The sequence below is a fragment of the Solanum dulcamara genome, chromosome 11 (assembly GCF_947179165.1).
Source record: "Solanum dulcamara chromosome 11, daSolDulc1.2, whole genome shotgun sequence".
Lineage (NCBI taxonomy): Eukaryota > Viridiplantae > Streptophyta > Magnoliopsida > Solanales > Solanaceae > Solanum > Solanum dulcamara.
Genome location: NC_077247.1, coordinates 22,085,128 through 22,112,324, shown reverse-complemented (window position 1 = coordinate 22,112,324; position 27,197 = coordinate 22,085,128). Strand labels below are relative to the sequence as shown.

General features: G+C 37.8%; 1 protein-coding gene and 1 long non-coding RNA gene across 2 annotated transcripts; one reads left to right on the top strand and one right to left on the bottom strand.

The window, feature by feature from the left end:
* Positions 1–1,068: 1,068 nt before the first annotated feature.
* LOC129873072 (probable 3-hydroxyisobutyrate dehydrogenase, mitochondrial) lies at positions 1,069–26,324 on the top strand. Its single transcript, XM_055948075.1, has 10 exons — positions 1,069–1,464; positions 1,859–1,947; positions 2,445–2,559; positions 2,749–2,899; positions 10,489–10,571; positions 11,363–11,458; positions 16,124–16,266; positions 24,199–24,283; positions 24,800–24,879; positions 25,956–26,324. Exons 1-10 carry the CDS (start codon positions 1,360–1,362, stop codon positions 26,041–26,043), a joined length of 1,035 nt encoding a protein of 344 aa, XP_055804050.1. The 5' UTR covers positions 1,069–1,359; the 3' UTR covers positions 26,044–26,324.
* On the bottom strand, positions 25,098–25,956 carry LOC129873073 (uncharacterized). Its single transcript, XR_008762645.1, has 2 exons — positions 25,812–25,956; positions 25,098–25,667 (listed from the first exon to the last, which is right to left on the bottom strand). It is a non-coding gene; the product is annotated as an uncharacterized LOC129873073 (long non-coding RNA).
* Positions 26,325–27,197: the final 873 nt, after the last annotated feature.

The following is a 27,197-nucleotide window of genomic DNA, read 5'->3' as shown; positions in this document are numbered from 1 at the left end:
AGGTCAAGTTCAAGTCTCATCTTTTAGATTTCAAGCTCAATTTTAACTCCTCTTTTAGATTTCAAGCTCGATTCTAATCAAGGCATGTGAGAATTCATCCATTGATTCTTTCCATCCATGGAGTCCCAAAGATTTCTCCCTATTTCTATTAATTTCAATTCAATGAATCTAGGGTTTTGATCAATTTTCATTGGATCAATTCAATTATGCTTTTACTTAATTCCAATAGTATATTCATGCATGATTTAAGTTTAATTACATGATTTTAATAAGTTTTGCAGGGACTCATGCATTATGTTATCAATTTCAAGTTTATACTATGAATTTATAATTAAGGATTTAAGAATATTTATGAATGATTCATGTAAAGTTATGAACTATGTTTTCAAGTATGTTTCAAGCAAGGAACCATGAATTGTGAAAGACTTTCTCACAATATGCAAGAAATTATCATTTGGATGCTTATAAAGGTAAGTGTCCACATGTTATGTTATGATCATGATTTTTACGGAGCTATTCTTATGATGTATTTTCATGATATTGGATTGGTTGATTTACCTTTCTTAATGACTATATTTTATGTATTCCGTTGGGATTAACTTAGCACCGATTGAACTTTGTGGTGGGGATCCACGAGAGAACCCTAGTAGCAACCCTTAGTTTCAAAACTACGAGCCACTGTAGGTGCCTTTATGTCTTAGCTAGTAGATCCACATATAACTCATGTTATTTATAATACAAAGTCTACCTTGACAAGTAGCAGCCTCTCTTCTCCATGTGGGAGTTACATCGGATTCCATGGTATAGCTCACATGGATTTAAATATTGGTTAAGGTTAATATTCCACATATGTGTATGCTATGTCTACAAGCTTATGATGATGTTTTATGATGCATTGACCCTTTTCAAATGTCTTCAAGTTTTACTCATGTTTTTAAGATTTTGGTCATGCATCACATATTCTTGTTCATGCATGTTTCTCACATACTTAGTACATTTCATATACTAACACATACTTTTTCCTACATTGTATCATAATGTAGAATCCGATCATCATCACTTGCACTCCGCTCGTGACTAGATATCAGAGTTAGTTTTTCTATCCTCATGTGACATTTATGATTTCTTATGTCCCTTATGGCAGCCCAGGTTTAACCGATACACATGGCAAGCAGTACACTAAACTGGTATAATAATAAAGTTGAAATACAATATTATGGAAATCAGTTTAATTGAACTCTAGGTCGAGGTCGGACAAAATAAGCAGAGTACAGACAATGCAATTTGAAGAAGTAACTGACATTTTTAATCAAAAGGGCCAACCGATTTCTCATCTTCTTCCTTCAAGAATTTGCAGCTATGGCAACTTTCTGCAAGCTGAGATCACTTCTGGGTCTCCAGAATTTGGTTTGTTCAGTTTCGCCCTTTTATCCGATTCGCAGTTACTCTTCATCTCCTTTTGGTGTAAGCAAGCTTTCTTCTCTTTTGAGCTACACTTCTGCTATTATTTTCCACTTTTGAGATAGTTCAGTAGGGTACTTTTTGTTCCCCTTCAATTTTAGTTGCTGAGGGAGTTGATTTGGCTTTGATTTTTTTAACCATATTCGTTTAATCTGATTGTTTGAAGATTTTGGACTCCACTTCTATTTCTGTTGTTTTCTATCAAATGATCATAAAATTGGTTGATGATTTCTATTTCCCCTAACTACGTTCTTCTGTTAAACTTAACTGAAAGCGATCAAATTGCCTTCGGATCCCTCATACGTCACAGTAAATTTTCATGTCCTTCGCTTGCAATTTTTCCCGTGTCGCTCCCTTTCAGGTTTGCTGATTATATCATTTTCTGCATCTTCTACAGAGAATTGGATTCATAGGACTCGGAAACATGGGATCAAGAATGGCGGATAGCTTGATTAAAGATGGATATGAGGTTGCAGTACATGACATGTAATGCTTGCAACTTTATTCACTTATTTATGGTCGCTTCCTCTGTAGAATCAATCACACGTCAATTTCTTTTTTCTATTACATAAGCAGGATTGGAAAGGGAGAGGGAAAGCGAATGTGGATAGGGAGTGACAACAGTGAGAATTAGACCCACATCTGTTGCGTGGGAAACTTTCACTGGTACCACTAGGGTATAAACCTAGGTGGTGTCACAACTTAGCTTAGTTCCATATGTAATTGGATCTAAAGTAGTATCTTCAGGTAACTATGTTGTGTTATGAAACAGACAAGCATAGTTGGACAAGAAGGAAAAATTACATTGTTGGACCCTCTTATATGTTAGATTTTGGTGTAGCACGATGTGGAATAGGTTGGTTGAGAATAGGAATCCTTCTATATGTTGATGCTTTATTTGATTTAAAGGATTTGTCAGGTTCCAAGTCAATTCGTGTGAAGTTTCCTTTGACCTTGAGTTCATCAATTTGTATTTTTCCCAGAAATCATAATGTTATGAAGATGTTCTCGGACAAAGGCATTCTTACAGAAGATTCTCCTTTAAAAGTTGCTGAGACAAGTGATGTAGTTATTACAATGTTACCATCATCAAACCATGTGAGATTTGCATACCATTTTGTATAGCTCTTATTACATTATGCACTTTCTCATTTTTCTGAGGCTGATTAATTATCCTCAATCCTCCTTAACTGATGTGAATTTATCCCACTATCCCTTAGACTTATTATTGTTTGTTGATGAGTTAGAATATTTGTCAAATGAATCAATATATCTTTAATCATACAGGTTCTGGATGTTTATACTGGAAAAAAAGGTTTTCTTTGTGGTGGCAATCTACTCAGACCATGGCTATTTATTGATTCTTCTACAATTGATCCTCAGACATCAAGAAAGGTCTCTGCAGCTGTGTCTAATTGTTCTTTGATAGACAGGAGAGGTATATTAAGTAACAAAAATGCATTAACTTCAGAACTTCTGCGTAGTGTTGATAGAGCATGTGATATGTTTTACATACCTAATATCTGGTCATAAGGTACTAATTTCATTGTATGTTATAGGCATATCAGTCACTGCTTCAAAACATACATACCCCTTTCCCGTGCAATATCTATGACAATGTCACTGCTTGTACCCTCTTATCTTCTTTTATGAGTTTTTCTTCCTAGAATAACTTATTCAATCAAATGGCCCAAATAGCATGACGTTCAAAGTTAGTTAGGTACGAAAATGGGGCAACAAATGTGCATGACACCCCATTTTCTTATTTGGTTGGTATATTTGGAAATTTTCCCCTGGTAGTTTCTCCCTCATCCTCATATCATCCTGGTTATCTATCCACTTACTGTGCAATAAAATTCTAATAACTTGGTTCAATTTGATGAAAACAAATTCATAGTCATTCATTGGGAAGAGCCCCATAGAGGAAGGAGAAGGGTCTAATACTAGCTACCTCAACAAGAAAATCACTGGCGTTGAGGCTGGTTTGATGGCCTTGAATTGACGTATCATTGTTGTTGAGAACAACATCAAATCTCTTGAGTTCATCGACCTTGAAGGACTTGATGAAGTCAAAGGGAACCTTACTAAGCAAGGTGAATAGCACAACGAAGGGCTGACCAACCTTGAGCTCAAGCTCTTGGAAGCTCTGTCCGCGTCACAAGGAGAGCTTGAAGCCTTGAGGCAGCAAGTGGAAGAGACCACACTCGCAGGTGGGCGTGGTCCAATTAATATTCGAGAAACACGTATTGAGGCTCCTAAACACAAGGAGTTTCGGGGTGAAAGGAGAGCTCAAGACGTTGAGAACTTCTTGTGGCAAATGGATGCTTATTTCGAGCATGCGAACATCACTAGTGAGGCTGCCAAGATCCGTATGACAGCAATGTATTTGAGTGACACCGCTATGCTGTGGTGGCAGAGGAAGGAAGCGGGTATGGAGAAGGGAACATGTTCCATTGATGATTGGGGGCAGTTCAAGGAGGAACTAAAATGGTAGTTTTACCTTCAAAATGTTGTGCACAAAGCTTGTCAACAGTTGAGAGAGCTTAAGCAAACGTCTTCTATTTGTGATTATGTGAAGGAATTCACCAAGCTCACTCTTCAAATCCCGAATTTGACCAGTGAGGATCTGTTATTCTACTTTTTGGATGACCTTCTTAATTGGACCAAACAAGATGTACAACGACGTCAAGTCAACAATGTGGACGAAGCTATTGTAGTTAACTACTTTCATGCCGATGCTGCCAAAGGAAGACAATAGGAGCAAGCCTGTTGCTCCCAAGGTGGATTCTAATCAGATCAAAGGCAGGTTTGTTCCTAACCGGAGCAATGAATATAGAGGTAACCGTGACCAAACTTCAAATTTCTGCAAGATTTATGAAGAACGAAAGAAAGGTGTTCCCAATCGTGAAGGTTGTTACCTTTGTGGTGAGACATCTCACGCTGCTCAATTTTGTCCCTCATTGAGCAAACATAGGGCGATGGTTGCTGTCCACAAGTAGCAAGAACAAGCTACTATGCAAGCTGGCAAAAAACTCGGGGAGCGAGAGCGAGATGTACAGGTCGACAGGCGGAACAAGGGAAGAACAAGGCTCTATTGGCTAGTTCAATCATGAAGAACAAGGCTGTTGGCTAGTTTAATCACATGGCCTTGTTCAGTCATATGACGCTTACAGCTATTCCTGCCCAGCCGCCTTGTGTGAGGCCGCTTAAATCACTTTGTTGATGCCAAGTTGTATGGAAAAAAAGTTTGTATCATGGTGGACATGGGGCAACCCATAATTTTGTGATGGAAGAATGAGCTAAGGATCTTGGACTTGTCTTTGTGTCCAGCGACACACTCTTGAAGACCGTCAATGCCCTTCCCTCTAACGTCCATGGTTTTGCTCCTAAAGTGCACCTTGCTTTAGGAGGTTGGCAGGGATTGATAGACTTCACCGTCGCTCCTATGGATGTACTTGATGTTGTATTTGTCACTGGCCTATATTTCAAAGGCGCGTGAGACAGCCTTGCAAGCCAAATTTCTCCTCAAAGGCTTCAGTCCTCACAAACACAACAACACCAACGTGCTAGAACAATGACAGTTACACAAACAAGCAAGAACAAAGAAAGAGAGACTAAGAGTTTTGGGAGGCAAGTGCCCTTTCCTGATTTGTATTCCAAGAGTAATAATTACAAGACAAGCTGTCCAAGAGGACTTATACAAGTATAACTAAAACATCCTTCCAAAGAACAAGGTGGAATCCCTAGTCAGGAAGGGGAAAAAGTTGGTGGGCTGCCTAGTCAAAAGTTTGTGGGTTGCTTAGTAAAAACGTTGGTGGGGTTGTTGGGAAAGAAAGTCTACTTATTTCCCCAAATGTCAAAGTTGTCCCTTTCTTGGGAGGCCAACTGTCTCTTGGGCGAAATGATGATGAAAGTGACCTTCATGTTGGTTCAAATATTCATCCAAGGCTGGCAACATTTAGCTCTAAGACTTGAGCTTGTGGAAGCTCGATTTGAATCTACCTTGTTGTTGGAATTATGAAAAATCGATGCAGACGCTTGCGGCGTCACATGCTCCCCAACCTGAAATGGCGACAACCACGGCTCCACACAGCTGCAAGTAATTGTGGACTTGTTAACTGGAACTACCACAAGTCTTCATACATCTCCCAAAGGCGCTTCCTTCAATGATCTTCCTTTCCAATGAACAAGGAACTGGGCACTCGAATTACTCCAGCCTTTCCCACAAACCAGCTAGCGATCTATAATTGCTTCAACTTGTTTGTCCAAGGCCGGTGATGTGATCAAAATTTGAGCACGACTAGGCTTTCCCCACTCTGTCTTCCACACTTTCAAAATACAGTTTCAATTGGCTAGTATGGAAGATTGGATATATTTTCAGATGGTGAGGCATGTCCAATCGATTGGAAATTTTGCCCACCTGGCATTATTCTCGAATGGACCCTCATAGCTTGGATCAAACTCTGATTAACGCTTCACACGACTTAAACTGCCGAAGATTCAGGTTAACCATGACTTTATATCCAATCCTAGAATTGACTAGATGTCGTTTTCCAATTGGTGAACTTTTTAATCTTATGGGCCACTTGATCAAGGTATGGCCTTACTAGATCGACCTATTCCTCCTAAGCTTTAGCCATATGATAAGCACCTGAATTTTTCAATCCGGCGTCAACGGGCAAGGACTATGGTGTGTTGGGCTGCAAACCAGTCGCTAGCTCGGGGGCTCCTTCCTGTCGCTTCGCTTCACAGCAAATTGTAAGAGAATTGAGCCGTGTCCACCAGCTTTTCCCAATCTTTTTGATTCTCACTAACATAGTGCATCAAATAGCATTCCAAGAGAGCGTTAATCCTCTTCGTTTGGCCATCTGTTTGAGGATGGAAACTGATCGAGAAGTCGAACCTCAACAAACTAAACAGTCCTCTCAAAAACTCTCTGGTGAATCGAGGATCACGATCACTGATAATGTGCTTTGTCACACCCTAATGTTTTACGGTGTCCCTCAAGAATAGACGTGCTGCCTCTTTGGCTGTGCAGCTGGCCATAGTGGTAGTAAACGTTGCGCGTTTGGAGAATCGATAAACAACAACCATAACAATGTCGAAACCATCAGAATTCGGCAAGCAAGTAATGAAATACATGGTGATGCTATCTCATGATTTCACTTGGTACTTGAGTGCTGTCTATGCTGTTTGTGAAAGAGTGAAAGAAGGGAGCTTTGGTGGGAATTGGCTGCTGCCAGGAGCCAATTTGAAGGACCCTGGGTGCTTTGCGGAGACTTCAACATTACTAGATATCCCTCTGAGAGAGCAAATTGTAGCAGAATCACAGGGGCAATGGCAGAATTCTCAGAATGAATCAATGACATGGAACTGATTGATCCTCCTTTATTTGGAGGATCCTTCACTTGGAGAAGGGGAGATAAACATAGGAGTGCATCCAGAATTGATAGATATCTTTTTTCACATCAGTGGGAAGAGTTTGTTTCTTCAGATTAAGCAATCTATCCTTTCCATGTTAGGGTCTGATCATAACCCAATTTCACTAACTTGTGGTGATTGGGACTACCAAAAATCCTACTTCAAATTCGAACAATGGTGGCTTGCTGTGGAGGGCTTCAAGGACACAGTCCAGATTGGTCGCAGTCTTTTACTATAGTTGGCACACCCTCTTTCATTCTGGCTTCAAAACTGAGGCTCCCGAAGGAGAATTAAAGGAATGGGGCAGGATAATAGGAATAACTGGAGGGAAAAGAGAGAAGACATTCTGAATCAGATCTCCAATCTTGATAACATTCAAGAGCAGAGGCTCCTTACTGAGGATAAATTACTTCAAAAAACTCATTTGGCTATGGAGTTTGAAGTAGTTAGGAATTAGGAGATAGCCTGGAGACAGAGGTCAAGAATCCAGTGGTTGAAAAGTGGAGACAAGAATACCTAATTCTTTCATGGGATGGCCACAGCTCACAAGAGGTTCAACTCTATTGACTCATTAGATATTGAAGGAAATTCAGTCACTGACCAGGAACAAATTAAAGGGGCCATTCAAAATTTCTATCAAAAGTTGTATAGTGAAACCAAAAGCTGGAGGCCAGGTTTTAACTTTCCTGAAAATGGGTCATTGACATTGTGGAGCAAGGGTGATTACAAAGAATGTTGAAGAGGAGGTTATCAGTTGCATCAAATTATGAACCAGTGATAAGGCTTCCGGACCTGATGGTTTCCCAATGAGCTTCTTCCAAACTTCCTGGGAAATGCTTAAAGAAGACATAATGAGAACTTTGCAGCATTTTCACCAACATCAGGTGTTTGAAAAGAGCCTTAATGCTACTCATGTGGCCCTTATACCAAAGAAGAATGGTGCAACTGAGCTAAGAGATTTTGGGCCAAAAGTCTTATAAGTGGTGTATATATAATTATTGCCAAGATATTAGCAGAAAGGTTGAAAAGGGTGGTGCACAAACTTATCAACAAACATCAGATGGCATTTATCAAAGGAGGGCAAATCATGGATGCTGCACTCATAGCTAGTGAATCTGTGGAATCTAGACTAAGAGGTGATGAACCTGGCATCATGTGTAAACTCGACATTGAAAAAACATATGACCATGTAAATTGGGAATATCTTCTGAGCATTTTTAAGCAGATGGGTTTCAGGGTTAGGTGGTTGCAGTGAATGAGTTTTTGTATCAAAACTGTTAGGTTTTCTGCCCTTGGAATGGAGAAGGTGACCCTCTATCACCTATCCTCTTCATCATAGCCATGGAAGGACTCAACTACATGGAAAGAACAGCATTGCTGAAGAAATAGCTCAAGGGATTCCAGCTAGGCAACATACAGGGGGTAAATGTGGAAATTTGTCATCTTCTTAAGAAGATGATACAATCATTTTCTGCGATCCAGATGTAGGAAAAATCAGCTTTGTAAGAATGATACTGCTAATTTTTGAGGCTATATCTGGATTGAGTGTCAACCAGAGGAAAAGCAGCATTTTTCATATTAAAGATGTGGCTCAAATGGTGGGGTTTGGGATTTTGGGGTGCAAGATTGAACAACTCCCAACAACCTATTTAGGCATGCCTCTGGGTTACAAGCACAAGGAATTGGCTATCTGTGATGGGATTATGGAGAAGACAGAAATGAAGCTTTCAAAGTGGAAGTCACAGTATTTATCACGGGGAGGTAGACTGACTCTGATTAATGCAGTGCTAGACTCTTTACCTACTTATGTGATGTCTATGTTTCCAATTCCAGCTGCGGTGGAGGATAAACTTGACAAGCTTAGAAGGGATTTTCTATGGAATGGAAACAAGGAGGACAAGGGTTTTCATTTGGTGAAATAAGATGATGTTCAACTAGAGAAGAAAGCAGGGGGTCTTGGTATCAGAAACTTGAAATTACATAATAATTGCCTTTTGATGAAGTGGTTATGGAGATATGCTAATGAAGACCAAGCTTTGTGGAAGGAGGTGATCAAGAGCAAATATGGACACTCAAGCCAATGGTGCACTGATGAAGTGGTCAATACTTAGTGTATCAGTTTGGAGGACCATTAGAAACTTATGGACAAGCTTTAACAATTATGTTGTCCATAAGGTGGGCGATGATTTAAAGACATTGTTTTGGAAGGAACCATGGAATGGGCATGAACCTTTGATGTCTGCTTTTTGGACTTATTTTCTATGTGCAGCAATCCCGAAGCAACTCTGGCAGACTCCTGGACACCTCAAGGGTGGAATATCTGTTTCAGAAGGAACTTATATGACTGGGAGATTGGTAGGGTGGTTGATCTTCTGAAGGAAGTTAACAAACTTCAAAGGTACCTCTGCCGTTCCAGATGTTATTAACTGAAATCACAGCAGCGATTGGACATTTTCTGTCAATAGAATATACAAAATGGAAGCTTTGGGGCAGCCAGGAAAAGCACAGGGCCATGGTTAAAGGTGTGGACAAGTTTGGTCCCATCGAAAATTAAATGTTTCACTTGGTTAGTGGCCAGAAGAGCTTGTCTCACTCATGAAGTCCTACAGAAGAAGGGCTTTCAATTAGTGTTCAGATGTTTCCTTTGCAATGAGATGACACAGACAAATAATCATTTGTTTCTGCATTGCAAGGTGACAGCCCAATTATGGTCACTTTTCTTCAGCCTCACAAATAACAGCTGGACTATGCCAGAACATACATCAGATCTTCTAAGTTGTTGGATCAGGAGAGGGGTTAGCAAGTCCCAGAAGAGATGGTGGAGAGCAGTTCCTTCATGTATTTGGTGGACAATATGGAAGGAAAGAAATGAGAGGTGTTTTGAGGGCAGGTCTAATGCTATGCAGAAGATTAAAGGGAATGGTATTGTAAACTTCCATTTTTGGTGTAAGCTAGCAAATGTAGAGGATGAAGTTCAATTGTTAGATTTTTTTAGGCTCTTTGTAATTAGCCTTGGTTATAACTCTTTGTTGATAACTTTTTGGATGTCTCCAGCATATCCTTAATGCTGAGGAATACAAATTACCAGTTTTCAAATAAATAAATAAATATATTGTGTGAAACTTGTTACATAACTAATGTTGATTTGAAATGCGAAGACGTTTGAGCGTTGTTAATCTTATATGGGTATAACGTTTTTTCAGCATGTGTAGTTTCTTCTATGGCGATAATTTAATGCAATCTTATGAATACGAAGTCTATTGATCAAGTTGCTAACTTGTCAACCAAAAGATTGGGGTTTTCACAGTGACATGCATTTTCAGCTTTGCATGGAACATAAGATCTATACAATCTAACTTTCAGAGAATTACAGTCTATGTTATGCTGTACCCATTTTCGCATAAAAACAAGGCTTTCATGCATCATGTAAAATGATTATTGTTTTTCCTGTCTTGAGTAAAGAATATGTTATGCTGTAACCATTTTCGCATAAAAACAAGGCTTTCTTGCATCATGTGAAATGATTATTGTTTTTCCTGTCTTAGTTAAAAGATTATAGCCAAATAATGTTTTGGTCTTTTAGCAAATTCACCGTTGTCTTTGCAGATGGCTGGAAGGCTCCTGCTATGTTGGACTCTCCTGTATCTGGCGGTGTTCTTGCTGCAGAGAATGGGACTCTTACTTTCATGGTATTTCTATAATCTAAGTGGTTCTTAAGTGACTGCTTTCCTTATAATTTCACACCCACATGCTCCTTAGGTGACTGGCTGTAAGAAAATCATTCTCTACTTGAAAAGTTCTGCTGTTTCCTGTTAAGTCTCAATGTCTTCAACAGATTTTGAAGCTCACAAGCAATGTTCTCTTAACATTCACGCATTAGTAGTAATTGTAGTAGTAGTTGTTGTTAGTTATGGCCATGTGGGGAAGGTGTAAAACATTAAATGTAAGACCTTACTTTTTTTCTAAGCTATCCTCTTCTTAAATATTTGTCCAACTCCAATGCATTGGAGTACAAGATGAATTAACTCCTAAACTTGTTTTTAATTTCGACTGCTGGGATATTTTACAACTTTTATGGTAATTTAACATTTCATGACATACAATTGAGAATATATGAACTTTTTTCATTTCTGACACTAATATGTAGTTTGGACATTGAATTATTCATTGATTTTTGATGTGGAAAACTTAAATTACCGTAAACATCGTCTGTGGTTACATACATATGTCATTACAATGAAAAGCTGGATTGATGAAATACATGATTTCTTTTTGTTTTTGTTGGTGGGATTGGGGTAGGGGGGGGGGGGGATCTGTTTATCCTTATCAGAATTACCTGATGGGATGGCACACGTGTTTGTGGATATAAAAAGTAAGGAGATTATAATCCACTTCCAGAGAGAAAATTCTCTATTGTACTTTCTGGCTTCTAAAGTTAGATTCCTGTTGGTTTGAGCTAATAAGCAACATCTGCATGTAGGTTGGTGGTCCAGAGGAGGCTTACATGGCTGCTAAACCCTTGTTTCTCTCGATGGGCAAAAACACTATCTACTGTGGTGGATCGGGGAATGGTGCAGTATGTCCAGGACCTATTTTTCAAACTTCTGCACTTTGAGTTTTACATGTCTGTTGAGTGCTGATAAAGACTTTGAAAGACAAATCCATTCTGTGGCCCTTCTGTCATATTTTGTTTTCCCAGCTTTGACTTGATTAAACACTGAGGTAAGTGGTGATAGGTACTGTGTTCAACAAGAATTACAGAAGAACAAAGAAGCAGAAATAGTAAATGTACTAAACAAATATTCGAGACCACAGAATTCACTGTGTGTCCTTAAGGAATTTAATCCCTTCACTGTATCCGAGGTTGTGGATTATCCCCTAACAGGATAAAACGGATATACTAGATATTGATGTAGCGGCACCTCAAACATCAATATCTTCAGTGAATTCAAAGAGTGAGTCTTCAAACCACACTTAGACTTGAATTTTAGTTTGTAAGAAAAAATGTAGAAGATGCTGAAATTTCGATGCAGAAAAATGAGGTAATCGTCGATAATTCTAGGTTGAAATGGTGCGAAAAACACTTGTTCAGAGGAAAAAAGTGTTCGGAACTGGTTTGGTGTCCTTTGGAAGGATATGTTAGTTTGGAAGGAACGTGTCCTTTCTGAATATTTTCCACGAGTTTTAAATTAATTCCGCTAATTTAATTTACTAATAAATGATTTTCAAATTAATTAATTAATAAATAATTTTGAGAATTAATTAATCAGTAAACAATTCTGCAAATTAATATCAGGAAAAAAGAAATTAATTAACGAGAATGATAAATAAATTTTATCCAAAAAATTATCAATCAATTACATCATTTGTCAAAGCTAAAGTTGAGCCGAGCGAGCGACTGCAACGACGTGAGGAGGCATTCTCATCTTAACCCTTTCAGAGCTAAAGGGAGTCTTTTTTTTTTTAATATAAGAACAAAACTTTTCCTCAATTCTATCAATGAGGGAGTCCCCTACATTTCCCAATTCACATTACACCCACATTTTTCAATTCACACCTTATCTTTAAAGAACACAAACCCAACAATCCCCCACATGAATGGGGAATGACTATGAGCCCGTTTGGATGGGCTTAAAAAAAGTAACTTTTATGTATGAAGTGCTTTTAGAACTTTAAAGTGCTGAAAGTTATTTTTATAAATAAGCAGTTGAGTGTTTGGATAAAAGTGCTTAAATGAGGAAAATTATGTGAATTTTAGGATTAAAAGAATAAAAATGGTAGTTTGGAATTTAGTTAAAATATAAGGGATATAAAAGTAATTTTCATGGTCAAAGAAAATGACTTTAAGCACTTAGAAAAAAAAAGTTAGAAATCCTAACTTTTCATTTTTGACTGACTTTAAGAACTTTCTGGCTTAAAGTTAGCATTAGGCAAACACGTCCAAAAGCTGAAAAGGGGCTTTAAGTTGGTTTTGACCAACTTAAAGCCAATCCAAACGGGCTCTATATCTTGAAAACATAGACATGAAAAAATGGTGTGATTCGAAAGCAAGGATTAGCTGTATCTAGATAAGTAGGTTTCTCTTTGAACTTTCCGTAATGAACATATATCGGTCAATCGATAGATTTGATATCTTTGAACCATCGAGCTTTGGTATATACCTGGATAACATAAGTCACACAATCAACCTCTTAACCATCTTAGGTTCTCATTTGTTTCAGCCATAAACACTTCTTGGTTCATAAGTGCGTAGTGAACTAGCCTTACCGAATTCTCCTTGAAACGGCTTACACTTTACACTTACCTGAGTGATTCCTAAATGTGTTATCCCGTAGATACACCGAACCGAAGAACCAAACTTTTGAAAGAAAACACCGACAACGAACCGCAATATCGAAGAATCAAATTAGTTCGGTTTGGTCCGGCTTTTTGATTTTTCGGTATTTATGCCCACCCCTATCGCAACGTATACATATAGGAGCCATTGGCTTGGGCCAAAATGGAATGTCTTCTAAGAAATTTTGGAGTCGCTTCTTCACTGACCTTGTCTAAATCTATGAACTCAGACAACATTGTAGAGCGGGTGATACATGTTTGTTTGGATGATTTCCAAGATGCTCCTCCTCCACCAATGGTGAAAACATATCCACTTGTGGACTTAGTTTCAATTGACCTAGTGATCCAATTTGCATCACTATATCCTTCAACAACTGGTGGATACTTGTTGTAATGTAAAACAAAGTTTTAAGTATGTTCTAAATACCCCAAAACCCGCTTCATTGCCATCCAATGATTTTGGTTGGGATTACTTGTGTATCGACTCAATTTACTTATAGCATAAGTTATGCCTGGTTGTGTACAGTTCATGATGTGCATCAAACTTTCCAACACTCTGGCATAATCCAATTGAGACTTACTTTCGCCTTTATTCTTAGCAAGATCTAGGTTCAAATCAATTGGTGTTTTTGCACTTTTGAAGTTTAAGTACTTTAATTTTTCAAATACCATTCGGATATAATGAGATTGAGACAATGCTAGAAGTTCACGAGTTTTGTGAATCGTAATTCCCAATATCAAATCGGCAACTCCTAAGCCTTTCATATCAAATTTACTAGCAAGCATACGCTTAGTAGAATTTTTGTTAGTTATGTTGTTACTTATTATTAACATATGACTTCGATTCAGTAGCGTTTGGAAGATTTTGTGCAAGTAGCATCGACATATTATCAGAATTCAGCTTCTAAGTGTTTTTTTTTTTTTTTTTTTTTTTTTTTTTTTTTTACGGGAACAGACCCTACACGAGGCTCCCACCTCTCGTGCACAGTCAGGGGTTAAGCAACACCCCCAAGCCTTAACATAAATAATCAAATTAAAAATACAAGGAGGGGGACATAAACCTTACCTCCGATCCTATGGTGGTTCATAAGTCGGCTAACCTATTAAGGTCGGCTAACTCATCCCCGATACAAAAAGGATACTAACTATAACTAGAAAGCAGTAAACCTGTGAGAGGACTCCTCCCGGTACAATTCAACTATGAAAGCATAAATGAGGGAGACTCTCCCCTTCCATGAGAAAAAAGAAAAGTAACCTACACTAGTCCTATTCCAACTATGCTACGTACCAGACATAGCTACATTGAAGAAGAACAAGTATACGAAACTTCTATCTCGCATGGGATGGGAAAATTCTTTTCATCTTTGCTCTTTTTAGTCTTGTCGTACCAAGTCGGTCCAAGGAAGTTTGCAGCAACAACAATCACAACTAGGGGGGATGAAATGATAGGAAGCAAATGTAGCCATAGCAGTCATCTTGCTTGGGATTGTAGTTAAGGAAGCTGAGGGACAGAATATTTGTAAAATGCATTTTGTATGTGGTGCAACCCTGACTTGAGTTGCTGGTTGGAAGTCTATCAGTGTGTGCCTTACACTTTGCATGATTCCAGTTCTGTCGAGGCTGATCAGGGATGTACCTGCACATCCACAAATAAACCAAAAAGGAGTTCCAAGAGTCTTGGATGTAAGGTAGCTGTTGCAGCTGTTGATGGAATGCATCTGGTATGCATGAAGGGGGATGTGTTGCTGTTTTCTCCCTTTTTCTGAGACATTGTGTACCTGCCCAAACAACTAACCAAAGAGCCAAACAAGTATAAGATCTGTGAGGGCTGTTACAATCCTGTAGGCAGCTTCTTGTTGCCTCCAAAGGTGATTTGATCAGCTCCTTTGAAGGTACCTTATATGCCAACCAGGGTTTGGGACTTTGGTAGTTTAAGACTTCACATCCTAGCCCAAATTAATATTTCTATGCAAAAAGAATACTAATATTAACTTGTATCATTTTCAAGCAGTGTCATGTCGGTGTATATCTATTTATACATGAAATGAAAGTTTTTTGCAAGTGGTGTCGCATGACACCTTTGCCACTACTTACACTCATGCATGTTTATATCCAGATAGCACATGCCAGATTGAAGTGTATGATCATCATTCACCAGCAGGGGGTTTCCTCATGCCAGATAGAATTATTGTCTGCACAACCTAGCTTCAATTTGCAGGCTTCTACAGGGAAATAGTTTGTACTTTCTGTAGTTTAAGAACTAAATACAAAATTGTCTCTTGTGATGATGTCCCTAAAGCCCGAACTCAGGAAATTTAAGGTTGGTGAGATATAGGGTGTGTTTGGTGTGAAGGAAATTGTTTTCTAGAAAAATAAGTGGGTTTCCTACTTATTTTCTTGTGTTCAGTACGTAAGCAAAAAATAATATCCTCGACAAATATTTGTATATAATCTAGACAAATACTATGGAAGGTTGAGATGGGGGCTATGGAGGTGGGGTAAAGATGAGGTGTGTTAGAGGGTGTGGATGACACTATCAATATGGAATGACACTAGTGAAACTTGTACTCCCTACTCCCACTAGGAAAGTCATTTGTCTCATTTTTTATGGAACTTATTTTCCTAAAGAAAATGTGTTTTTTTTTCCAAAATTTTTGTAATAATTTGACCCAAAAAATAGAAGGGGAAAAAAGAAAGGAAAGATTCAAAAATAATAATTTGCCAAATGATTTTCTATGGAAGGTTTTTGAAAATCTTTTTTAAAAGAACTGTCTTAATGCGAACTAACAAAATTCGGAGAAACTTCTGTTATGACAAAAACGAGATAATATTCCTTAAATCCATTTCTGCCAAGAAAAAACGGCGTAAAAATGTTAATGTTGCGTTAACTCTTTTTCTTTCGCAGACTGCAAAGATCTGCAACAATTTGGCAATGGCTATTAGTATGCTGGGGGTGTCTGAAGCCTTTGCTCTTGGTCAGTCTTTGGGAATTAAAGCAAGCACTCTAACAAAAATATTCAATTCTTCAAGTGCTCGCTGTTGGAGTAGGTACTCACTGCAACCTGGTAATAAAGAACTATTATAATCCATAATAAGACAAAAGTCTTAATGAAAAAGCCTATTTGCATGAAAAATAGTCTGCTTTCGTAAATATTTGTCTTCTGCACTATATTTTTTTTTTGGTAATCAATGTGAATGATTACCATTAACAAACAACTGCAAATCACAACCTAAAGGGCAGCTAGTTCCACAACCACTTTCTAGGAAGGGTGAAGTAAAAATGTAGGTCTCAGGCAAACAAAAAACAACAACTAATTACATTTTCAATCTGTGTATAAAGTCTCTACATCTAAGGGCTTTCTTGGAGCCACTATGTAAATCTATCCTGCCTATAATGTCTTTCTTTTATCTCTGCAATTACTTCATCCGGCTGTACAAGCTTTCCTTGGAGCATCTTCCAATTCCTAGCACTCCATGTATGGTAGATCATTCCCCGCACAGCTGCAAGTATCTCCTTTTCAAACTGCTTCCATTGCTTATTTTTGTTGAATTTGCTTTAGTTACTGCAGTAGTTTTTAGCAAAATAAGTTGTTTAGTTTAAGATAAATTTGAATTTTGAATTTTAGTTAAGTTGTTTGAGTTGTTGAGATATTTTAGGTTGTTTTAAATTTCAAATTATGCAGATAATATGTTTTATGTTATCTATTTAAAGCCCTTTAATGCTTAATAAAATTATTGAAAAGCAATTGAAAGCCTTTTCAATTCATTGAGAGACATTTTTAATTCATTTTTGCTGCCCCATCTTTTAAGAAAACCAACAGTGGTATCAAGAGCTTTATTTTGATCGTACGGGATTTGTGAGTTCTTTCAAAGAACTACCATACCTTTTTTAACCCATAATGGCTACCTTTTTAACCCGTAAGGGCTACCCATTTTAACCCATTAGGGATATTTTCAAGCGATGCTTTTTTCAACGCACAAGCTATTTTCAATCAATTTTTAACCTAAAAAATGGCAGGCAACAGTCTCTCCTTTAATGCCCCACAAATTTTCACTGGCAAAAGCTATCAGATTTGGTTAGTGAAATTAAATCATATTTTATAGCGTATGCCATATGTGTTGTTATGGAAGAAAAGTACTTACAACAATACTTTGCAAATCGTATAATTATCCAAATAAAAGCACTTTCAAAAGAACTTCTACACAAGATAATGTCATGGAAGATGTTTTCGAAGCACAAAATCAAAAGAAGAAAAAAGAAAGAAAAAGAGGAAGATCAATATCCAAAAAATATGCAAGTTCAAAAGTAACCAAGAAAATTCAGCATCAACTGCTAGAGCAAAAATTGATGAGGAGCAGTTTTTAAAATTGCAGTAACTAAAGCAAAGGAGGAGTGTTGAATTGCTTTAGTTACTGCAGTAGTTTTTAGCAAAATAAGTTGTTTTGTTTAAGATAAGTTTGAATTTTGAATTTTAGTTAAGTTGTTTGAGTTGTTGAGACAGTTTAGGTTGTTTTAAATTTCAAATTATGCAGATTATGTGTTTTATGTTGGCTATTTAAAGCCCCTCAATGCTTAATAAAATTATCGAAAAGCAATTTAAAGCCATTTCAATCCATTGAGAGAAATTTTCAATTCATTTTTGCTGCCCCATCTTTTAAAAAACCAACAAGTTTTCAGACTGACCAAGCCTTTCCGTAGTTCTCTGTTATAAAGTGCAACTCTAGTCCACTGTACCATCCCAGTCCTAACTGAATTGATCCAGTTACACTCCAGAAACAAGTGCTTTGGTTTCTCAGGAACCTGATGAGCACTTACGCAACACTCAGAGGGTGTTTGGCTAGCTTGACCAACTTTTAAGTAGTTTTCAGCCCTCAAGAGTGTTTGAATATTTTAAAAATGACTTAAAAAAAGTTAAAAGTATGTACCCCTACTTTTCATTTTTTAACATAAAAGTTATTGAAGTTTGACTTTTTAATAACTACTTTTAAAAAGCTACTTTTTTTAATCCAAGCCAAACGGGCCCTCATTCTCCTCCACTGGTATTTTCAACTTCAACAACCTGTATTTTGTAAGCAATCTGTTTTGAGCTGCTAACCACATAATAACTCTCTGCTTTGGTTGGGCCACTGCAATCCATATAATCTCAACAGTAGCAAGTCGAGGTTGGTCTCCTATTAACCACATAATAACTCTCTGCTTTGGTTGGGCCACTGCAATCCATATAATCTCAACAGTAGCAAGTCGAGGTTGGTCTCCTATTAAATCCAAATTGCTAGAAGTAATAGAATACTCACCTGTAGGAGTCAGAACATACTTCCCCTGCACATGCCAACTTTTCATTCTTTCTTTCAAAGAGTTTATCTTCATCCAATGCCAACTACTATGAGGAGGAGCCTTGTATTCCCATATGCTTTCCGTTGCTTTCATGTATACCTCATGAACCCTGTTGATCCCTAGTGAGTCTTTTTTCTCAATAAGTTGCCACAACAATTTACCAATAGAAGCAATATTCCATACTCTACATCCCTTAATGTGTAGCCCTCCTAACTTCTTTGGTAAACAAGCTTTGTCCCATGAAACCAATGAGATCTTCCTTTTATTTTCAGAGCTTCCCAACAAGTACTCCCTACACCTCTTATCCACTTCTTTCAAAATGCTTTGAGGCAAAATAAACACTGCTCCCCAAAAACTATGAATTGAGAAAAAACATTTATAACCTGAAGTCTGCCTGCATAGGATAGCTGCTTTGAGTATGTCCGTTTGATTCTGTTGGTAACTTTGTCTACTAATTCCTTGCATTACATTTTTCTCCACTTCTTCGACGAGAGAGGCAATCCAAGATGTCTGATAGGGAAAGACCCAATAGACAATCCTGTCTCTGCAATGATTTGTCTCTTAACTTCATCAGTAACTCCAGCCATAAAAATGCTTGATTTGTCTATGTTGGCCACCAACCCAGTAACATCCCTGAAATGTCCTAGTGCTTCCATAAGCCTATGTACTGAACCAACTGCCCCTTTACAGAATGGCATAAGGTCATCAACAAAAATAAGATGAGTCAATTGCACATCCTTGCACATTGGGTGAAACTTAAAGTCAGGTAGCATGCTCAATGTTTTCAGAAACCTGGTAAGGTACTCCATTACCAAGAAAAACAGCGGTAGTGAAGGAGGATCACCTTGCCTGAGTCCTCTCCTCCCTTCTAATTACCCATGGCTTTCTCATTTACTCTAAGAGAGAATTTTGTGGTGGTCACACAAATCATCACTAGCTTAATGAATTTCCCAGGAAACCCAAAGCCTTTCATTGCTTCCTCCAGAAATTCCTAACTAACCATTTCATTTGCCTTCTTTAGGTCAATCTTCAGTAGGCACCTAGGTTAAGGTGAAGTCTTCCTGTTGTAGTGTCTAAGCAAATCATGACGGATCAGTACATTGTGGATCATTGATCTCCCTTGCACAAATGCTGCTTGGTTTTCAGCCACATGAGTTACAACAGTTTTTTATCTTGTACAAATCATTTTAGTGATGCATTTATACAAGACATTACATCAGGAAATTGGTCTATATTGGCTAGCATACTCTGGATTATCCGCTTTAGGGATAAGTGCAATGATGGTGGAATTCAACTGCTTTAACAGATTTCTATTCTGAAAGTAATCCATGACTGCCTCAGTGATGTCCTCACCAACAATATCCCATGTTGCTTTGGAAAAACCACTGTCCATCAAGCCCAGGGCTCCTATTACTATCAATTCTAAAGATGGCAGATTTCACCTCCTGACTTGTAAATGGCTTAACTAAATCAACCTGCTGATCAATAGTTAACAGAGTTCCATTCTAAATAAAATTTGGGAAGACTTTAACCCTTGTTTGAGCTGTTTTCCGTAGCAAATCAGTGTAGTAATCCACAAACACTAGTGCAATTGGATCAGGATCATTCTTCCAGTCAACTCTATTATCCCTAAGTTGTGTTGTGGAAATATGGAGTCTCCTATGTTTAATCACAGAATGAAAGTACTTGGAATTATCATCTCCTAACCTGAACCAAGTTACTTTACTCTTTTGCTGTAAGTATACTTCAGCTAAATAAGAAGACTTTCTGGAGGCTTAGTATTTCAAATGCTCCTCTTGTTGTAACTCCATGTTCCCAGTATCATCTTTCAACTTCAATTGAGCCTCTTTAAGACCATTCCTATCCTCATCAGCCTCAGTAACAATGTTTCTTAAGTGTTGAGCATTCAATTTCCTCAAGCTCTTCTTCAAGATCTTGAGCTTCTTCACAATCTGGAGCATTTTACAACCAATTACTTGAGCCCACGAACCAGCTCTGACCAAGTTTTGGAACTCCTGACACATTGCAAAACTGGAATTGCTTCCTAGATCTAGGCCTCCCTTCCTACAGTGTCATCCTTGCGGACAGTGGTCACTAATACCTTTAGGTAAGTATATAGCTTTACAAGAAGGCATAGTATCCATCCATTCATTATTGATAAAAATCTAGTCAATTTTTGAGAAGGTCGTCTGCTCCCCATTCTTGTCGTTGTGTACTTAGTGCCTATGTGTTGTAGCTCAATAAGTTGACACTCCTCAACACAATTATGAAAATCAACAACCTCTGACCATGAGCCTCAGGTGTGAGTAGAGAGTTGAAGTCTCCCAGAATCATCCATGGTTTCTGACATGTTATATGGTTCCCCTCCAGACTTTCCCACAAGTCTGTCCTTTCCTCCTTTGTATTGAAACCATACACAAATAATAGATCAAATGATAGTTGTAAGGGTATGTACAATACCTCACAAGTAATAACTTGAGCAGTCATTGTGATAGGTACAGCATGATAATAATCCTGTCTCCATGTAATCGATATCCTCCCATTATAATGCTAAGCCAAATTAGCGATATACTACCATCCTCCAAACAATTTTTCAACTAGTTGTTCAATCTTATTACTCTTTATTTTAGTTTCTAATAGGCCAATCAACTCAACCTGCTCTTCATTGCTAAGGAGCTTCACCTCCTTTTGCTTATTGGAACCATTACGCCCCCTGACATTCCACCCTAGGATATTAACCATCCCTGTGAGAGGAATGGCCTAAGATCCCACATTTCCAACTGTTCATTCATTCAACCCTGCCTCATTTATTAACTGGAAAGAGTTTGGTGTAACAGTCTGCTTTGTCTGCTGCACTATTGTCCTCCCAGTCTTTGTTGGTGTTCCCAACCTGGCTGAGTCTGAGCTTGATTTCCCTTTGGTGGGGTACCCTGACGCTTATTCTTTTGAGTCTGGAGATTCTTTGCTATCTGATGGTATCTCTGTTGTTGGTTTGCCTGCAATCGAGTGCTTGAAGTTGCAACACTTTGTTGCTGGCCGACAGATTTGCCTCCAATCTGCTGAGGGACATGAATCTCAACCTGTGTTTGTCTAATAGGTTCTACTGCCTCCAGAATTGGATTCCTCACTGCTGGAACCGCCTTCTTTCTGCATGTCTCCTCTGAGTGCCCATACTTATGACAATGATTGCGTAAGGTTGGCCTCGAATCATATATGACTTTCTGCTCAACCAGATCACCTCTTTCATTAACAAAAGTGATTTCCTCTGGCAATTTAGCATTCATATCAACTTCCACCAATATCATAGTTGAGTCCCACCTTCTTCTCAGTGTTATGGTCCACCATCATAGGTTTTCCAATAAGACTCCCAATTTTACTCAACCCTTTAGGGCTCCAATACTTGAGTTCAAGTCCCGGTAGCTTAATCCAAATAGGGACTGTGTATAACTCATCCCTAGTGAATTCCATATCCGGGGTCCAAGCCTTCACAATGAAGGGCTTATTATCAAGATGATAAATGACCCCTGTATGACTTTAATTTTGCCAAGTGCAGTGTCAAATCTCACCCAACCCATTCTTCGACATCATAATTTTCTTTATCCCATGCTTGGACCACAACCTCTGAATGTACCATTGAATTACTGTAAATGGAGGCAATGCACCGAATACATAGCACACAATGGCATTCTTCCAATATTCAAGTTCAGTAGTAATATCTTTGAATTCAATATCCACTATAGCAGATTCACTACCATTTTAGGAGCTACATATTCAGGTTTAAAGCCAGCATTTTATACTTAGCAATGTCGAAATTGTCCCACACTGAGCTACTCCCCTTGGAGAATCCCGTCTCCTCCTCCGCTTGTTCTGCCCACGATTTTTTCCCACGACTGCCTGGATATGCTTTCTCCTTACTCTCTGTGGCCTGCAGAGCCTCATTCCATACCTGTTGTGCCTATTGCTGCTGTATTTTTGTGAGTTTCGTACCGTACAGTACTTTCCATTGCTTTTAGCTGCAATTGGAACTGAGGCGGACTTCCCTGCAGATGCAATCTGTATTTTATTTAACTTGCGAAGCTGACTGTTGTCGGGAATTTGCAATTCCTGTCGTTCGAGTCACTGTTTCAGCAGTGATTTCCCTCACCGGTGTCGGGGTTTTAGCTAGCCCCTGAACTAGGTTTCCTTTTTTACCTTTCTGCTTGCCGACAACATTGCCTGAGTTTCCTTTGCCATTATCACCTTCTGCAATGGAATGCGTGCCCTCTTCTGCAAGGAAGGTGCAAGTTAGCTAACGTGCGCCCAAAGCGAAGCAGCCATCCAGAATGTCTTTTTTTTGACATGTTATTTGTCAGTCCTTCTGCACAATGTTCTAGTAATGTTTATTAGGACATTCATTTATGGTAGACGGTATCTTCGTGTATATCTATGTTTGCTGAGTGACTGCATTTTGTTGCCATAGTATGATACCATGCATCTCGGAAAAAGTGACTAGTGTCTATGCTCATTTTATATTGAAATTTGTTTAACTGAATAGTGAAGACTAAGAAAGTGTCTCAAAGATTTCAGCACTCAAGCAAAAAAAAAAAAAGAATCAGTGCAATGACAAAGTGACTTGTTTCAAATGCAAAAAAACTTAGCATACTTCCTATCCAGCAATCTCAAGAGTACAAACTTTAACAAGATTTTCTATTTTCAATGTTGATCGCAACATTTGACTTTCCGTGTTTCCAAAGTATAATAAGCTCGCAGAGTGCTTACATTTAGATGAAGCAGAGTATCTCCTTCCTTCAAGCCTAACAGAAATTTGATTCAAAGAATGTATTTTAGGGGATTAGGATTAGACTTCTTGCCTTCTATCATTGATATTTAGATCATTGAACTTGAACAGCATTGGTGAAACATACCCAATTAATACCGATGAGATCTTGGCCTTTTATCATTGAGATGATGGTCACGAGCCCTAAAAGTTTTAGCCTTACAACATGTTTCTGTAGGTTAGAATAGGATTAATTTTGAACTTACCCCAGGCTATCAGGTCATTGATTGCTTCCCGATCACTGCCATTTGGTTAATGGTCCAATTTGTAGACTCCATATCTTACTCTATCACTTGCAGGAAACCTAACTTACTTGATGCAGCCTATGAGGTAATATCCAGCGACTTCATAGGTCATCCTATTCATGGAATAAACTAATCCACACCCGGTGTCTACACCAAACTAATAAATAAATGATATATGTCTTTAAATATATTACATTGTAAATGGTTAATCATTATGTATTCTCATCTCAAATTGTCACTTAACCATATTTAACCGTGATAAACCAATGCTATTTGCTGTAAGCACCAGTGTGTGGGTAAGTATTTTCCTCCTATTTGATCTCCTCTAAGAATTTTTCTTTCGTTGAAAATACTTGTGTTTCTGAAACGATATTTCAGTTACTTGCATTGTATGCTCTCAAGACCTTCACCTTATCCTACTTCAAGGTTCACAACTAACTAAGTTAATTTCTAAACATAACAAAAAGGACAACATAGCATACAATAAATCTTGTCTGTAGCATCTAAATCTGTCTGCTGCTAACATATACAAAATCAAAGTGTAGCTTATTACTAACTTTATGCTTATGTATAACTAATGACAGTGACACATATAATCCAGTGCCTGGGGTGATGGATGGAGTGCCTTCTTCAAGGAATTATATTGGAGGTTTTGCATCTAAGTTGATGGTATGCGTTCAATCCTATCTTGATATAGTACAACTTATGTACCTGCTAAGATTTCGGAGAACATGAAGGTTCAGTACTACATTTATAAATGCATGTTAAGGTTTACTTTGAGGCTCACCAATAATATTCATTTCTTTTAACTGTGTTCTCTGGTGGGTTTTACTCCTGTTCAATTGCCGGCAATATTTTTGTTCAGTCATTGTGGTAATTATGAGTATGCAAATGATCTGCTCTTCTTTTCGTGTCTGTGTTTGATGCATCTGAACACTTATGTGTTCACTAAGAGAGAGATCTGAGTTCATTAGGTGTATAGGGTAACATCAGTTAAACAAAGATCCGTTTCAATTTGTTATGAACTATTTTCCTTTTTCTTTTATACTCATTTTCATTTTCTCTCTTTGCTGCATAATCACTGAAATCACAATTTGTAGGAAGTCAACAATAGTTTAGTTTGTATTATAGTTTTTGGGGTTTACGCCGTCAGTTATTGATTTTCCTGTCCTCCTCTGTGTTCAGGCCAAAGATCTGAACCTTGCTGCAGCATCAGCAAAAGATATTGGATTCAAGTTCCCATTGACATCACAAGCAGAAAAGATGTAAGTCCTACCTACTTCAGCATCGAGTACATAAGATGATTAATGTGGCGTAGACTGCATAAATTGTTGTGCATGTGAAGTTAGAAATAGAAACTATGCAGTGACTTCAATTATAGCACCTACTTGTCATACTAATACTTAAAAGAATAAAGATATGCTGTCCGTACTTTATTATCTGTCCACTCAATGCATTAATCTGGGGTTTAGGAATTTTGCCATCTGTAATGTTCTCAGCTGCATCTCCTTTCATATACATGAAATTGGAGATATACTATTCAATTACAGTTGCAACATTCTTTGCTAATTTACTAGGCATTGACAACATTTTCTTGTAATATTTGCTATTTGAACTCATTAAATAATGCACGTGGTAAATGACAGTACATGAATTTACAGTTATAGCAGAGTAGACTTTCTAATGTACTGTGTATCATGATAATGCATGTCAGAGAGATTCCGTAATTTATCTGAGCAAATACTTAATGCTGGAATAATATCAGAAAGTGCTAAAATCTGTTATTATTTGCTTTCAGTGTGCTGCATTCTCTGTAGTTTGAAAATTGTTTTCTGCAATAAGATCTGGTCAACAAACCTTGTAGAAGTGTGGTGCTTTTCTCCAGTTAGACATCTTGGTTGTGAACTCAGTCGATGTGATTATTCAATTTTAGTCCTTGATTATGTCCACAATTTTGTTGTGACTTGTTTAGCATTGTAAATTGTCTGTTGGCCATGAAGTTCTGAACACTTCACCACTATCTTCATTTCTTGAGCCTCAAAAGAATTTTGACCTGCATGGAGAAGGACTTGAATAAGTTTAAGGCACTTACAACTTGGTCCACCATCTACCATGTGGATGCCATATGACAAATATTAATTAGGACAAAATGGAGCAAAGTGGTAAATAACATAGAGTAGGGAAAAGGTTTGCTAACATTTAAACGGGTGGTGACACCGTTTTAAGGGACTAAAATTGCAGTACTCTCTCAAAACAGCATGTTATTATCACATGTCTTCTGGTTATTTGCATTATCTGTTGGACTAAATGTTAAGTATCTGAAATCCATATCTGAATCCAGCTTCACAGAGCTCTGCAATAACGGTCATGAGGCAAAGGATTTCTCTGGTGTATTCCGGTACTATTACTCTGGAAAGGATGAGCAGTAATCCCCTCAGCTAAGGTAGATGTGTTGGCTAGAGTTTCTTGTTCCTCAATTTAGAATCCGGAAAGCTTGATCCAAGATTACTTGCTTGGTGCCCTGCAGAAAAGATTAACGTTTATTTAGTAGGTGTTCTTAATCCTTTTCTTCTTGCATTCCAACAATTCACTTGGTTGGAATCGTTTATAAATGATGAACAGTGAAGTTAGTGGACTGATTTCTTATTTAACTCCAATTTGGGGTTCATCTGACGGATTTTGTGATGTTATATGAAGTTTCCTTGTTTCTCCTCCCTTGTTTCTTCTCTCTTAAGCCGAGGGTCTTTCGGAAACAGTCGCCCTACCTTTTAAGGTGGGGGTTAGGTCTGCGTACACTCTACCCTCCCCAGACCCCACATGGTGGGATCACACTGGGTTCGTTGTTGTATATGAAGTTTCCACTAATGGTGTTGGATATTTAATTTAAATTTCTGTTTAGATATTTTAGGCTGTCTAATATGTATTTGCTGGGAAGTGGGTTTACATTACTCTAGTTTCTCTAACAAACACTCAACACTTTGCATTGAGGAAGCAGCCGAATCAAATACGCAATCACATGAATTGTACCATTTGAAATCACAACCACTGTGTTCATTTGATTCAGTAAAAGTATGAATTCAAGAAGCAAGAATCTGCAGTTTTTTCATAAATTCTAAAATCAACATTCAATAAATGAAGACTACAAAGACTCTTCATTTTTTTTACAATGTTTTTTTTTGTTTTTTTACATGAGATAAGAATTTTAAAAAGAAAGCAGTGTTCTTCATTGAGCTCCAGAAATAGGGATTTGTGTCGATTAGAACCATCAATAGGGGTCACATAGTCTGAAAATATTCAAAAGAGATTATTCAAAATTGGGGTGAACAAAAATCAAATAAAAAATCACACTAAAATGTAAATAGAGTCAAATCGAGAAAAAAAACCCGACTATTGATTTGATTTGGTATTGAAAAAAAAATCGACAATATTTAGGTTGGTTTGATTTTAATTTAAAAAAGTCACCTCGAAACTAAATCAACCTGGCATTATATATATGATTTAAAATTTTATTTTATACATAAAAGAATTTACTTTGATATAATTTATAAATATTTCTTATACTTTTTTATAATTTTTATCTTTT